Raw genomic sequence first — 11,963 nt, 5'->3', positions numbered from 1 at the left:
TCCCCAAAATGCGACTGGCTGTGATCCAGCGACAGAGGGTGATTTTGCCGGGCCAAGGTTTGTGCAAGGTTTTATGGACGAAAGTGTATGGCGCGTATGCATATGGCTTGGTGACTTAAACGAGCGGCGGGCGACGGTCGGGTTGGAATAAGTTATCGTTGAATTTCGCATGCACCCTGGTTGAATTTGTTAAATTTTGATTTCATTCGATAGCAGGAAGGTATAAGATTGTTTTTGCAAAAGAACAGCCTGGGCCAAGTTTGTACAAGGTTTTATGATGAAAGTGTACACCGGATCACCGTTTTTTCATGTTTGTAAAATATGAATTCATATTTCTGCACTTTTCTGATTGAATTTTTCAAATATTTTAATGTCGTTTGAAAGGGTTAAGCGCGTAAAATACTCTGTCCCAAAATTTTTGCCAGCGAATCTTGTTTTCGCAACTTATGTCATAATACGCATATCATATTCATAACCTGATATGAACATGTTTTTTTTAATAATTTTGATATCGTTGGAAAGTCAGCCTATGAAGTATAACGTGTACACAAATCATGTCGCTACCTCGTAAGGTGGCCGAGTAACTCGCGTTCAAAGTGTAAACCAGCTTCCCTCTGGTGTGATTTTCCATGAGAAAATTACCATTACATGGGCGCCTAACTCGATAACCCTTTTTTATGGGTGCCCATGCAATTTTAAGTATCACGTTACTGTTTATGTGCGTAATAATTTTGGAGTGCAAAGTAAGTGATTTAATGCATAAAAAATTTACGTGCGTAGCTAAATACGTAAATGAACAAGAAATACTGGAAGTCACAAGTTTGCTGGACACCAACGAAACCGCAAAGGTTATCGAAACATGCGTGCAATATAATTCCTACTCTTTTTAATTTTTATTTCAAAAGTGTTAGTCTCATACATTGGTTTGTGAAATCCATCCAAGACAGTTAGATAATTCATTTTGTTTAGTTTTTATCGATTTTGGATGTCAAATTCATCACTTCTTCAAAATCAACGGCTATTTCTGTTTAAAAATATTTTTCATCGGAACATAGTAAACTCTTGAATTCCATAAACAAACAATATCAAAAATATGTCAAGATGCACTTGACAAATAATCATAAATTCTCAATAAGTCCATTTCCACTGTGTCCAAGGTCTCCTCTGAACCCACACACCCAATTGCAACTTTAATATCCTCGACCAGTTCAGTAATTCTCGCTACAGATTTTGGATCAACCGGCGTCTGTTCAGCTAATCCTGAGTGTTCTTTAAAGTCTAATAATTGCATATTCGTTTTGGAACACTCCTGTTCACAATTGGAGTCAAGTAGTTGCGGAAAAGAAGATGTTGTCACTTCCACCATGCTAACTGGAGGAGGTTCATCTTCGGTGATAATTTGAATTATTTGAGGTTTAACAATTTCTTCATCTTCAAGCATTATTACAGCTTCATTACCAGGAACATTTTCATCAGTCAAAATAAAACCTTCCACCTACATCACATAACATACCAACTCAAAGTGATGGCTTCAAACCAAAAGGAATTTTTATTACATTACCTCCATTGAATCATGGCCAGAATGAGCACTCATCGGTGGGAACTCGACATAACATCGAAGTTCAACCTCCAAATCAGAACTGTTTATTTGAAGTGCGCGACGAAGTTTCTTAGATGCACTTTCACGTTTCGCTTTGGTATTAGATGTTATCTGTGGATTTGTATCACCAAATGAACTCTCCAAAAATTGAGTATTCATCAATCAAATCTTTCAGAATTTACACCTTAAATTGCGGGAATCGAGTAACTTCTCTAATCTTGATGAAGGCTTCACAATTTTTCTTCTTTGAACCTTTAACTTGATTGTATTTTCGCTTGTGCAGTCCATCAGTAAACTGGAAAGTGGTAAAATTTAGATGTAATTGGCTTAAAATTTGATTTATAATATTTTTTACACATATCATTTAGGCAAAATTGTAAATAATTACTGTGATATGCTAATAGCAACATGTGATTGTAGAACAGAGTTAAACTGTTTTATGTACATCGCATATGATATGCTTTTCAAAAATGTCATCTCACAAACCTTTTGCTGCAATGTTTGCTGTTTGCGTTTAATCTTTCTGTTCCAATCCCGATCTTTCCCATACTGACATTCAAGTTTTGTTGTTCCAATTATTACATAAGGAATTCCATCAAAAATGTCTTCCAATGATGACGAATTTGGCATGTTTGCATTCATGCGCCACCATATGCGACTTTTTGATCTATCTTTTAATACATAACAAGCATTTAAATCAAAGAAAGAAAACATGTTACTACAATTTTTCGAAATGTAACACAGGCCTACCATAAATGTCATGACTAAGTTTAATGAACTTTGTTCCTGTTGCAATTTCAAATCTTTCAATAGCTTTTTGGGTCCTTTTTTTTGATTCAAACAAGCACAGACCATGTGAAAGATGCCTTTCATCCTGACAACCAAAAATGTCGTTATCGAATATTGTTCCATCCCTAAGGAAAAAAACACTAATTTGTGTTTAAAAAAGCCTGAACAAATTTAAGGGTTGGAACTATAACAAAAGGTTTAAAATAGTATGATGAGGTTATGTTAGCAGAGTAGGGGGGGACATGTTTGCTAAAAATAACAAACGTACATTACATACTCACTCATTAGAGTAGGTTATTGCTGTCAGGTCCATTTCTACTAAAATTCGTTTGGAAAAACCAGCCAAACTGTTTTATGAAGAAATCTGCAATGACAATAACAATCGACCTGTTGCATCTTAAACCTTGGTCAATGTGCCAGTCAAACAACAGGCACTAGTGCATAAACACAATATTAAATAGGTAAATTAGTGCTGTCTTTCCTGAGATCTATGAAAAAGTTCGTCATGCATGAATAACACTTTACACGAAATGGAAATGCATTGGGATAAATGCGATTTTTGGTGTATTTTAGGGGGCTTAAAAACACATTAAATAGAGCATAATTTAAAACTTCTTTAAAGAAACAAGAAGTTTGGTCACTCGTCTTTTGAAATATGTGGATGATTTTGAATAAACCGTGTCACATTATTTTTTATGGGGATTTGCTTTTTGGGTCAAAATATGAACAAATATTTCCATGCTTTTGCTGTTTGCAAGCATAGGGAATCTAAATCGAGTAATATTATCAACCACTATGCTTGTTATGTCAAATCAACTACTTTGTCTGTTATGTTTTTTTTCTAGGACAGTATCTCTGCACACAGTAATGGGGTGGTTTGGGAATATTTATTTTTCAAAAACAGGTCATTTGACAGAAATAATTGACAAACAATAGTAGGACTGCTTTTTTCTAAAAAAAATGTACTTCTGTTTCTGTTATGTGTGCGATTGTTTGACAAAAATAATTTCCTTCAAATTCATGTTGTTTTCTTTTCAGGGATATTGGACTAATCAACACTTTAAGTCCACATACAATCAAATATTTACAAAGAAATCAACTAGAAAACTTGGTGATGTGTGGGAAAAATTAATAAAGTAGATTACTAATACAACAAAAGCAGGTTCATTGATATTTACAGAGCATCCGCTCATATATGGCATGAATTGCTCAGAACCAATGGAATATAAAAGAACCATCCACATATTTTAAAAGTTTAAAGATGGAACTACTTGAATTTCATAAATGAATTCCTATGGTTACATTAACCTTGAGTTTTTCCCTGCTAAACAACGCCAAAATCGCATTTAACCCAATGCATTTTTCATTTTGCGTAAAGTATTACTCATGCGTGACGAAAAGAGTTTCCATTCCATCGAGTATACTATGATTCCATGTTTTAGTATTCTATGTTTAAATTCAAATATATAAATTTCAGGCACGAATGAACACATGTTTTTAAATGAAGAATCAAGACGCCATACAAAACTAACTTCATCCTTAAAAGCATCTAATGTTGAAATGGCAAAATGCCCAAACGTCTGAAAATTAAAAAATAATTTTGTTTTGCAAATTTCATGACAATTTAACGTCACCTAAGTCGCTGACCGTAATTGCAGCAATTAGTTAATAAGGAGTTGTGTTTTGTGATTGTTTTGTCATTATGCAGATGCCACTGCTAACTTTGTTGCAAATTTTTGATATTTTCTGTTTTGGATTGTTTGTGAATTGTTTTTGTTTGTATCAAAAAGTGCGAAACTGAGTTTAGTCATGCGTAAATAATAATATACTTTTTCTAATTGCAATTACAGCGATATTTGTATCTCCATCTCTACACTAGAAAGTAAATAATTCCCATCTAAACCAATGCATTCTCAGCCAATCTTTTGCTATAGCTTTGGGGTGTTGTGACGAATTAATTTGCGATTTAACTCGTTGTGACGAATTAATGGCGATTGTTGTCGCTATTAAACGAATAGATATCCATGCATGTATGCACATTAATTGCCCCCACATGGATCCGGCCCTGTCCTGATTATCCATAAAAACGCATGGACGTAAACCAATGGTCTTGTAAATCAAGTTATCTTACTTGTGTTAAGTCTTTCAACCAGGGATGACGGGTGTAAAGAAAGACGGGTGTAAATGTAAAAGAGTAGAAAGACCAACTTTAAAACAAAATATCAATAAATATTCGAATTACGACAAGTCAAAATCCCTGCACAATAGTTGCACCATAGTATACTCTTATACTTTGGTTATACCAGAGACTACTTAGTAGTCTTTGGTTATACTATGGTTGCACTATACTATGGTGTAGGTACTGATCTCTATGTTTAATTGATAATTTTATTTAATCGCTAGAGGCAGCGGAGAGAAGAGCGGAAATTTCGAATTGTTTTTGTTTATGAACTGAATTACACAATTACATTGATTGGTGATTTAACTGCAATGATGTTTTTGAACGAGAAGCGGAACTTTAAATTAAACATATCATGTATAACCTAAAGTAAGGACAGTTGTGAACATTTAACAAACGAGTATACACGTTTCCATAAAAAAGCAACAGAAGTTTGTTTATTAGTATCGTTCCATATCAAAGTTATCACAAAACATTGTTGAAAAAGTTGTATTAAATGAATTGTAGACATTACTAAGTTTTATCAGTTGCAAAAAAATTAAAAAGATATTTTGGAAAAGTCACTTTTTCCCGAATATATAATTTAAAACGTTGCATTTTTTTTCAAAAAATAGGCCTATATATAAACCTCACTTTGCCCCCTTTTGTATTTCAAAAACAGTCTTCATATTCTTCCTACATTACATATTTTGCCCACAAAACCTCTGTTTAAGCATAACTATCATTCATTTGGTGGTTATTTTTTATTGTTTTGTTCACTATTATTTTGTTATTTTTGAGTGGAATTCAGAATAGGATTATGTCAGTCATGCCTGTTCAGAACTTGAAGACTGACTAATGTGTTTATTTTAAAGTTTAGGTTGCAAATTGATAGGATTGGTTATAAAATGAAATCACTATCTTGCAATGAGAAATGTTTACAACATGCAGCATGTGAAACCTTAGAAAAAGAAGCTGGAATTAGGCTTAATAAAACAGAGTTGCGTCAACTGGCAAACAAATGTGGAAAGGTAAGAAGACATTAAATTTTTAAACTGTGTCTGAAATGCAGACAGTATACATTATTTTTCTTTATTTTAGGACTCCGAACACAAGATTTATTGTTTAAGATTGGAATTGGTAAAAAAAATTAAAATTGAGGTGTGGGTAACTTAACTTGTGATTTGTTTTCACTGCTTGTATTTTGTTTAATCAATTGTTGATGTTTATCAAAGGATGTGTATCCCCCTGCAATTGTGCATCAACTGTGCACACACTTGAGAAAACACATGGATGTTGTTGGTTTATTTAGAATCAGTGGATCCCAAAAAAGGATTGCAACCCTTAAAGTTGTTGAAAATATTCTTGTTTATTATTTTTTGTAACAGACTGTTTCAAACACTTGTATTTTGCAGGATAAGTTAGAAAATGAGCCTCATGAGTTGACTGATGAAAACCCTCATGATGTGGCGAACCTTTTGACATTGTTTTTTCGGCAACTTCCAATTTTACTATTTCCTAATTTGTTTTGTGACTCAGTTTCTTCCATCATGAACATTGAAAATAAAAACCTTCAATTAAAGGTTGGTAGTCACAAAATATATTAGGCTTCGTCCATTTTTTTGACAAACCAGTATATGGTACCAGCGTTATTGATTTTAATGAATTGCAGACTGCGCAACTTCTGTGTTTAGTTCTTCCCCGAGCTCACTTGCACTGTTTAATTTATACCTGTCATTTTTTGTGGGAACTTTCTCAACATTCATCAAACAACAGGTGAAGTAAAATGTAAATTAAAATGCATATATTGCTTTGGTATGAAATTGCAATTCTTCTCCTAAAACTTATTTAATCTTAATCGAATTGTATTTGTTTATTGTAGTTGTATTATGTTATTTATGCATGCAATATTTATACATATTGAATTTACTCATTAATTTGTAAATTAAAAAATTTTATTGCAGAATGACTGTTACTTCTATTGCGACTGTTTTTGTTCCGAACTTTTTTGAGGTTGACATTTTTAATGATATGAACCAAAACGTGGAAGCAATCATGAAACAGCAAACCAGCTTCATTAAGCTACTGATAGAAAATCAGAACTTATTAGGTAGGATATAATTAACCTGTCCATATGTATACATATCTTGGCATTAATTTAGTGTTGATTATGCTGAAGGTCATGTGGAAAATTGTGTTAACTCATTTTTTTTCAAGGTCAATTTCCTGACCCTGCTCTTGAAGAAATAGTGTGTTTTAATGTTTGCATTCATCAAAATGCAAAGGATGACTGTAAACACAAACGAAGAAGTTTTGCTGGTGAATCTTAATAAAACTTTGATTCCAGCTTAAACTTAATGCCTTTTTTGTTCTTTATAATTGCAGAGCGCATGAAAAATAGCATGTGTGGAAAGTTGCTCAAGTTCCATTCCAACAACCCAAGTGACTCCCATACAGGCAAGTAGATTGGTTGATTTAAACATAGGCGCCTAGTCAGGGGGGGCGGCGCCCCCCCCAGGTTTTTCATAAAAAAAAAACGAATGACTGTTACGCGCGTCTGTCCGCACCATGTAACTCGTCGCATTCTTAACGTTCGAAGAAAAAAGACCCAAAAACAATTTGTTTCCTACATGACGCACGAAACTATGTTGACCTAGTTTCGCTTACGTAACTGACATCGGTTGTGGCAACGTCAGTCTCGCAGTATGATATACCAACTGGTACTTATTGGTTGTGTCGTGTTCACTGTTAACGTCGCCCTTTTTGGTTAATACGCCTCATGCATTGAAATTCAAACACAGTTTTTCGATACTTGATGACGTCATAGTAACAAATTATGACGTCATAATATAGCCGCCCCCCCTGGAAAAATGAAAACTAGGCGCCTATGGATTCAAATCATACTGCACAAACCACAATACAATATCATTATTATGTTTTATTAGCAGATGTATCTGCTTACAAGAAAATAGGACTGAAAAGAACTGCTGATCTTGATGAAGCTTGTCCTGCCAAACGGTGTGAAACATGTTGGGAATTTGTCTTGTTTGGTTGATAGAGATTTAGCTGAAAATTTATGTTCATAGGAGAAGCCTCCAAGGATCAGCCCTGGAACCTGAGGAAATTGAAGTGCATCTAACCCACCCAAAACCTAATGTCCCTGAAATAGCAATCGTCTCCTTTGAGGTTCAGGGTGAGATAGGCAACAATTTTTTTGGAAGCGTTTACCTTTTTAAAATGCATGAAGAATATTTTTTTGCAGAAAACATGCATAAACCTAACATAAACTTTTGTGAAGAAGCATCATCAAACAGCCTGAAACTTGCCCCAAAACAGCAGAGGTTTGGAATACTTCTTTACAAACTTCTCACAAACATGTTGGCATGTTATTTTATTTCAGGCATGATTCAGGAAGTACATCTTGCTTCCATTCAATAAAAATGAACACAAAACCTAAAACACGTCGCAGTTTTCACAACTTTCGAAAACATAAAAATTGTGAAGAAGTTATTGTGCATTATCCTGTTGATGGGAGAAGTGATTTGTTGGGTCAGAAGCTTGCTAATCACACTTTCACATCACATTCAGGTTTGTTAACCGAAGTAGCAGCATATTAGCACCTTCCACTTTTAAGTACTCTCCAGGAAAAATTAACAAATATATTGACAGATTTAAATCACAAAAGAAAAAAAGAAAAACACTTTTTGTCCAAACTTAAATTGCCGTTTGCATCTCCTGCTGCAAGAAGAAAAATAGGAACTCCAAGCAATAAAAGTGCTTGTTCACAGAAAGGTACTGTATATACATAATAATTTGCAATACTCGCTAATGAAATGTTTGAGAATCTGTCTCTAGGTTAGGCATAATCTTTTTTTCTGCGACAGCCAATTACTGCAATTGCTACATCTGCTGGTATAAATTAGAAACTTGTTGCCCTAAAACGACTTACTTATTTCTACAAAACTTTAAAGTCGAAGAAAGCATTGCTTTAAAAGAAACCAAAAACTTGTTCCTAATCGGTACAGTGTACAGTGAAACTTTATTATTATGAGTTAGGTGTAGCATAGAATAAGACTTAAAAATGCCTTTGAGATTTTGCAGATTTAAAACTGCCAAACCAAAAATAATTATAATCTATCTTTAGCAATGTAATGCTAAACAGTAAGTTCCTTCATGTATATGAGTTTATTTTAATGTGTAAAATTTATTTAACTTACTACTAAAGTCGTACCTGTTTTTCTGTCGTCATAAAATAAACTTATTGGTGTAAAAAAAAACTATATTTTTAGTTTGCTGGCATATTTTTGTCAATAACTTTGCCAATAGCTGCGGGAATAATTTACTTAAATATAAATTAATTTGGTTTACGATTTACAAATTACTTTGTAGACTTGCAACAAAGCAAGGACAGTTGTTTCAACCAAACAAGTGTCACAAATTTCGAATCAAATATGTCAGTGGCAAGCTCTACCGATCAAACTCTGGAAAGTAGCTGTGCAAGTAAGTGTCTACATTTGTCTGAATATGATTTAAATACAAAACCTGTGACTTTTATAACTCTATAGATACAGGCTAATTACATCAAACCTAAAAAGATTAGGAAACAGTGCTATGACTTTCATGCCTTCTGCAATGCCCAAATCATGTTGACATAATCCAAATTTTTGATGTGTTTTCACCCCTGTTCTTGTTCTATCTTTATAAGTACCAATTGTTTTGTTTGGTCCGTTAAAAGAGGTTTTCATGAATTACTGACTGTCTCTCCTTACCCTGATTTATCAAGTTTAAAATATTATGTGCATCAACTTTAAGGAAACAATATGTTTCAAAGAAAAGAAATCGGTTCTTTTATTATTCTGATAAATTTATTTTTTAGCTTCGCAATCAACACAATCAGTTGAATCAATTTTTCATGGGTTGGATCCTTCATCTGAGGAAGTTATCAACGAAAGTGTTTGTATATTTGATTTGAGTCTCAACACACTTATTTCAATGAACAAGCCAATAGCAGAAGAAATAACAAGTGACAAATCATTAAATGTTTCTGACATTTCATCCATAAAAGCGAATTCTTCTGTGCATGACAATAATGATTGTTTGGGGACAAGCTTGGAAGATGATATTACTGATGATTTTGTGAGCAACACAAAAGAAAATTCAACAGGATCTTCAAAAAGTGAAAATGTTGATGAAGGTAAAAAGATAGTGAACAAGAACACCAATTATAATCTATGTACTAGGGTATAACTCGATATAGTCTGAACAATTTCCAAATCCCCTTGGGGTAAATTTATACCCAATGGGGGTAAACATATAAGCAAGAAATTTATGTGAATGTGAACAGTTATGTTTTGGCAAAACTATAAGTAACTTTTACTTTGTTTCTATGTTTCGCTGCAGTGTTTTAAAGCTTAATACAATTTCATTCAGGCATTCATTTCAAATCCTTTTTTTGCTTTACAAATTGCAAATTAGTATGGGTAAACATGGGAGTAAATTGTGTCTTCAAAGGCTGCCAGGGGGAAATTAGAGGGAAGGTTTGGGAACCTTTATTATAGTCATAAATTTTGCAGGATATTTTGGAATTATTTAAAAAACTTTTTTTGGTAATTTTTTTTTTAATTATTATAGTTTGTAATATTGTAAGTTTATTTGTCAATTTGAAGCCCTAACAGAAATCTTTTAATGTTAAGATACAATATTTTGAACATATCAGTTATAAAATTACTAGTATTAATTGTAATATTTAATCATTTCTTTTTTTAAAATAAAACAACTTTTAATTACCTGCTATTTTAACAGATCATGTAACATCAGATAAAGATATCAGTAATCGCTTTGATGACAGTGTGGAAAATGAAAACAACAACAGTATTTATTTACATACCACTCCTCTTTCACCAGAAAAACATGAAGATCAAACTAAAGGTATTATAAATTTATTACATCTTTCCTGAAACTTACTGTAGTAATACCCTTAATATTTTAATCAATACAGATTACTTGAAAACAACAGAAACAAAACAAACTGGGAATCAAGATATCTTAAACAACAAAACGAATGATATTATTTTACACCAGGATTGTCTTTCGATACTAAATACAATCATTGAACAAATTGTAGACACTGAAAAACTCATGAAGATGAAAAATCCTCGTTGTGTTTTGAACAATGGAAACAGAATACGAAATTATTCCAGTCCATTGAAGAGGTCACGTGTTTTGTCACGCCACAGTGGTCTTTTCGTTCTGGAGGAACGTGGGATAATAAGAGGGAAAATACTTCCGGCCAAGAAACGACAGCGAATTTTTAAACGGCTGAACTCGCCAGGTCGAGAGGGAAGTTGCCTCGTGAAATCAGTCGCCACCAAATCCAAACTGCGTCAGAATGTGTTAAATTCTGGGGATCAAATTCTTCCCAACAAAATTAAACTTTTCTCCAGAACATTTGGGCAGAATCAAGGTTTTGAATCTGGCGACAGTAAGGTGGATCATCTTCCCAAACCTCGTGTTTTGAAAGACCTTGTTCGACCTTCGCCCCTGTATGCATCGCAACGCATTTACCAGTTTGAGCAGAGGGTTGCTGAGAATGCAAAATTCTGCAAAACTCGTCACGTCAAAACCATCAAATCTGGTCTTGTTTCTGAAGTGGTCGAAAAATTCAACTCGCTCAGCGGCAATAAACCTGATGGTAGAAAACTACCGCCTTTACCATACAAACTCACACTGCCCGATTCATCTCCCGTTAGTCCGTACACACTTTCCAAATCATTAAATGACAATCTAGAATCACCTTCGCCACATAGAAGGGGAAATACGCCTGATAAAGAAGGCTTTTTGAAGAAATCCAAGAGCGTGGAGTTTTTGGACAAAGGAGAAACGAAACAAAAAGTACGGGTGGGGACTCCCCGTAAACCGAAACTCGCCCCCTTGGTGTTGATGAATTTGTTTGCGGACGACGAACTCGATAACTCGCCTGTTAAAAGAGCAACCCCGAAGCAACCGCGATCACGTGACCCAATTAAACCACTTTAATGAGGACTTGTAGGAGTAGTTGCCTGTTGCAAGTAGTACAGATTTTGCGTGGTTTGTTGGTGTTATACATAAGTTATTTTTGCTGTCTAATGGCTCTGCTTAAATTAATTCTTGTGAATTCTCTAATTTTACAACAATCGAGTTTTTGTTTGGCTTTTCGTTATTCCGTTGCAATCGGCGCTTACAACTAATGCAATAAAAAATCTTTCCTTCCTGTTTTGGAAAGTTCATTAGTAGTTTCCAACTTTTATAACCTTGCACACATCCCTTACAAATTTTGTAACGGCGCACCAAAAAGTTTTTAAATTTGGGACAAATAATAATTTACATTGTCATAAATCGGTCAAAACTTTGTCCACAAATCCGTGGTCCCAACTACAT

The 11,963-nt window shown here is 34.0% G+C and overlaps 2 protein-coding genes across 2 annotated transcripts; one reads left to right on the top strand and one right to left on the bottom strand.

Moving 5' to 3' along the window:
* Positions 1-580: 580 nt before the first annotated feature.
* Positions 581-10,469, bottom strand: LOC145913162 (uncharacterized). Its single transcript, XM_083000722.1, has 7 exons — positions 10,335-10,469; positions 2,671-2,753; positions 2,351-2,514; positions 2,087-2,271; positions 1,785-1,895; positions 1,562-1,711; positions 581-1,495 (listed from the first exon to the last, which is right to left on the bottom strand). Exons 2-7 carry the CDS (start codon positions 2,700-2,702, stop codon positions 1,097-1,099), a joined length of 1,041 nt encoding a protein of 346 aa, XP_082856848.1. The 5' UTR covers positions 2,703-2,753; positions 10,335-10,469; the 3' UTR covers positions 581-1,096.
* On the top strand, positions 5,445-11,768 carry LOC145914441 (uncharacterized). The gene is made up of 17 exons (XM_083002272.1): positions 5,445-5,578; positions 5,649-5,708; positions 5,783-5,896; positions 5,963-6,130; positions 6,220-6,323; positions 6,512-6,657; positions 6,765-6,866; positions 6,933-7,004; positions 7,496-7,565; positions 7,634-7,740; positions 7,810-7,888; positions 7,948-8,135; positions 8,217-8,339; positions 8,937-9,047; positions 9,424-9,741; positions 10,350-10,475; positions 10,546-11,768. Exons 1-17 carry the CDS (start codon positions 5,456-5,458, stop codon positions 11,580-11,582), a joined length of 3,048 nt encoding a protein of 1,015 aa, XP_082858398.1. The 5' UTR covers positions 5,445-5,455; the 3' UTR covers positions 11,583-11,768.
* The last annotated feature ends 195 nt before the right edge of the window (positions 11,769-11,963 follow it).

The sequence above is a fragment of the Ascidia mentula genome, chromosome 9 (genome assembly GCF_947561715.1).
Source record: "Ascidia mentula chromosome 9, kaAscMent1.1, whole genome shotgun sequence".
NCBI lineage: Eukaryota > Metazoa > Chordata > Ascidiacea > Phlebobranchia > Ascidiidae > Ascidia > Ascidia mentula.
This window is presented reverse-complemented; position numbering and strand designations above follow the sequence as displayed.

Coding starts and splice junctions, on each gene's coding strand:
- LOC145914441 (XM_083002272.1), top strand. CDS start 5,456: ATGAAATCACTATCTTGCAATGAGAAATGTTTACAACATGCAGCATGT. Junction 5,897..5,962: donor AAAGGATTGCAACCCTTAAA/GTTGTTGAAAAT, acceptor TGTATTTTGCAG/GATAAGTTAGAAAATGAGCC. Junction 9,048..9,423: donor TCTGGAAAGTAGCTGTGCAA/GTAAGTGTCTAC, acceptor TTTATTTTTTAG/CTTCGCAATCAACACAATCA.
- LOC145913162 (XM_083000722.1), bottom strand. CDS start 2,702: ATGGACCTGACAGCAATAACCTACTCTAATGA. Junction 1,896..2,086: donor AGCAAACATTGCAGCAAAAG/GTTTGTGAGATG, acceptor ACCACTTTCCAG/TTTACTGATGGACTGCACAA. Junction 1,712..1,784: donor CTCGATTCCCGCAATTTAAG/GTGTAAATTCTG, acceptor ACAAATCCACAG/ATAACATCTAATACCAAAGC.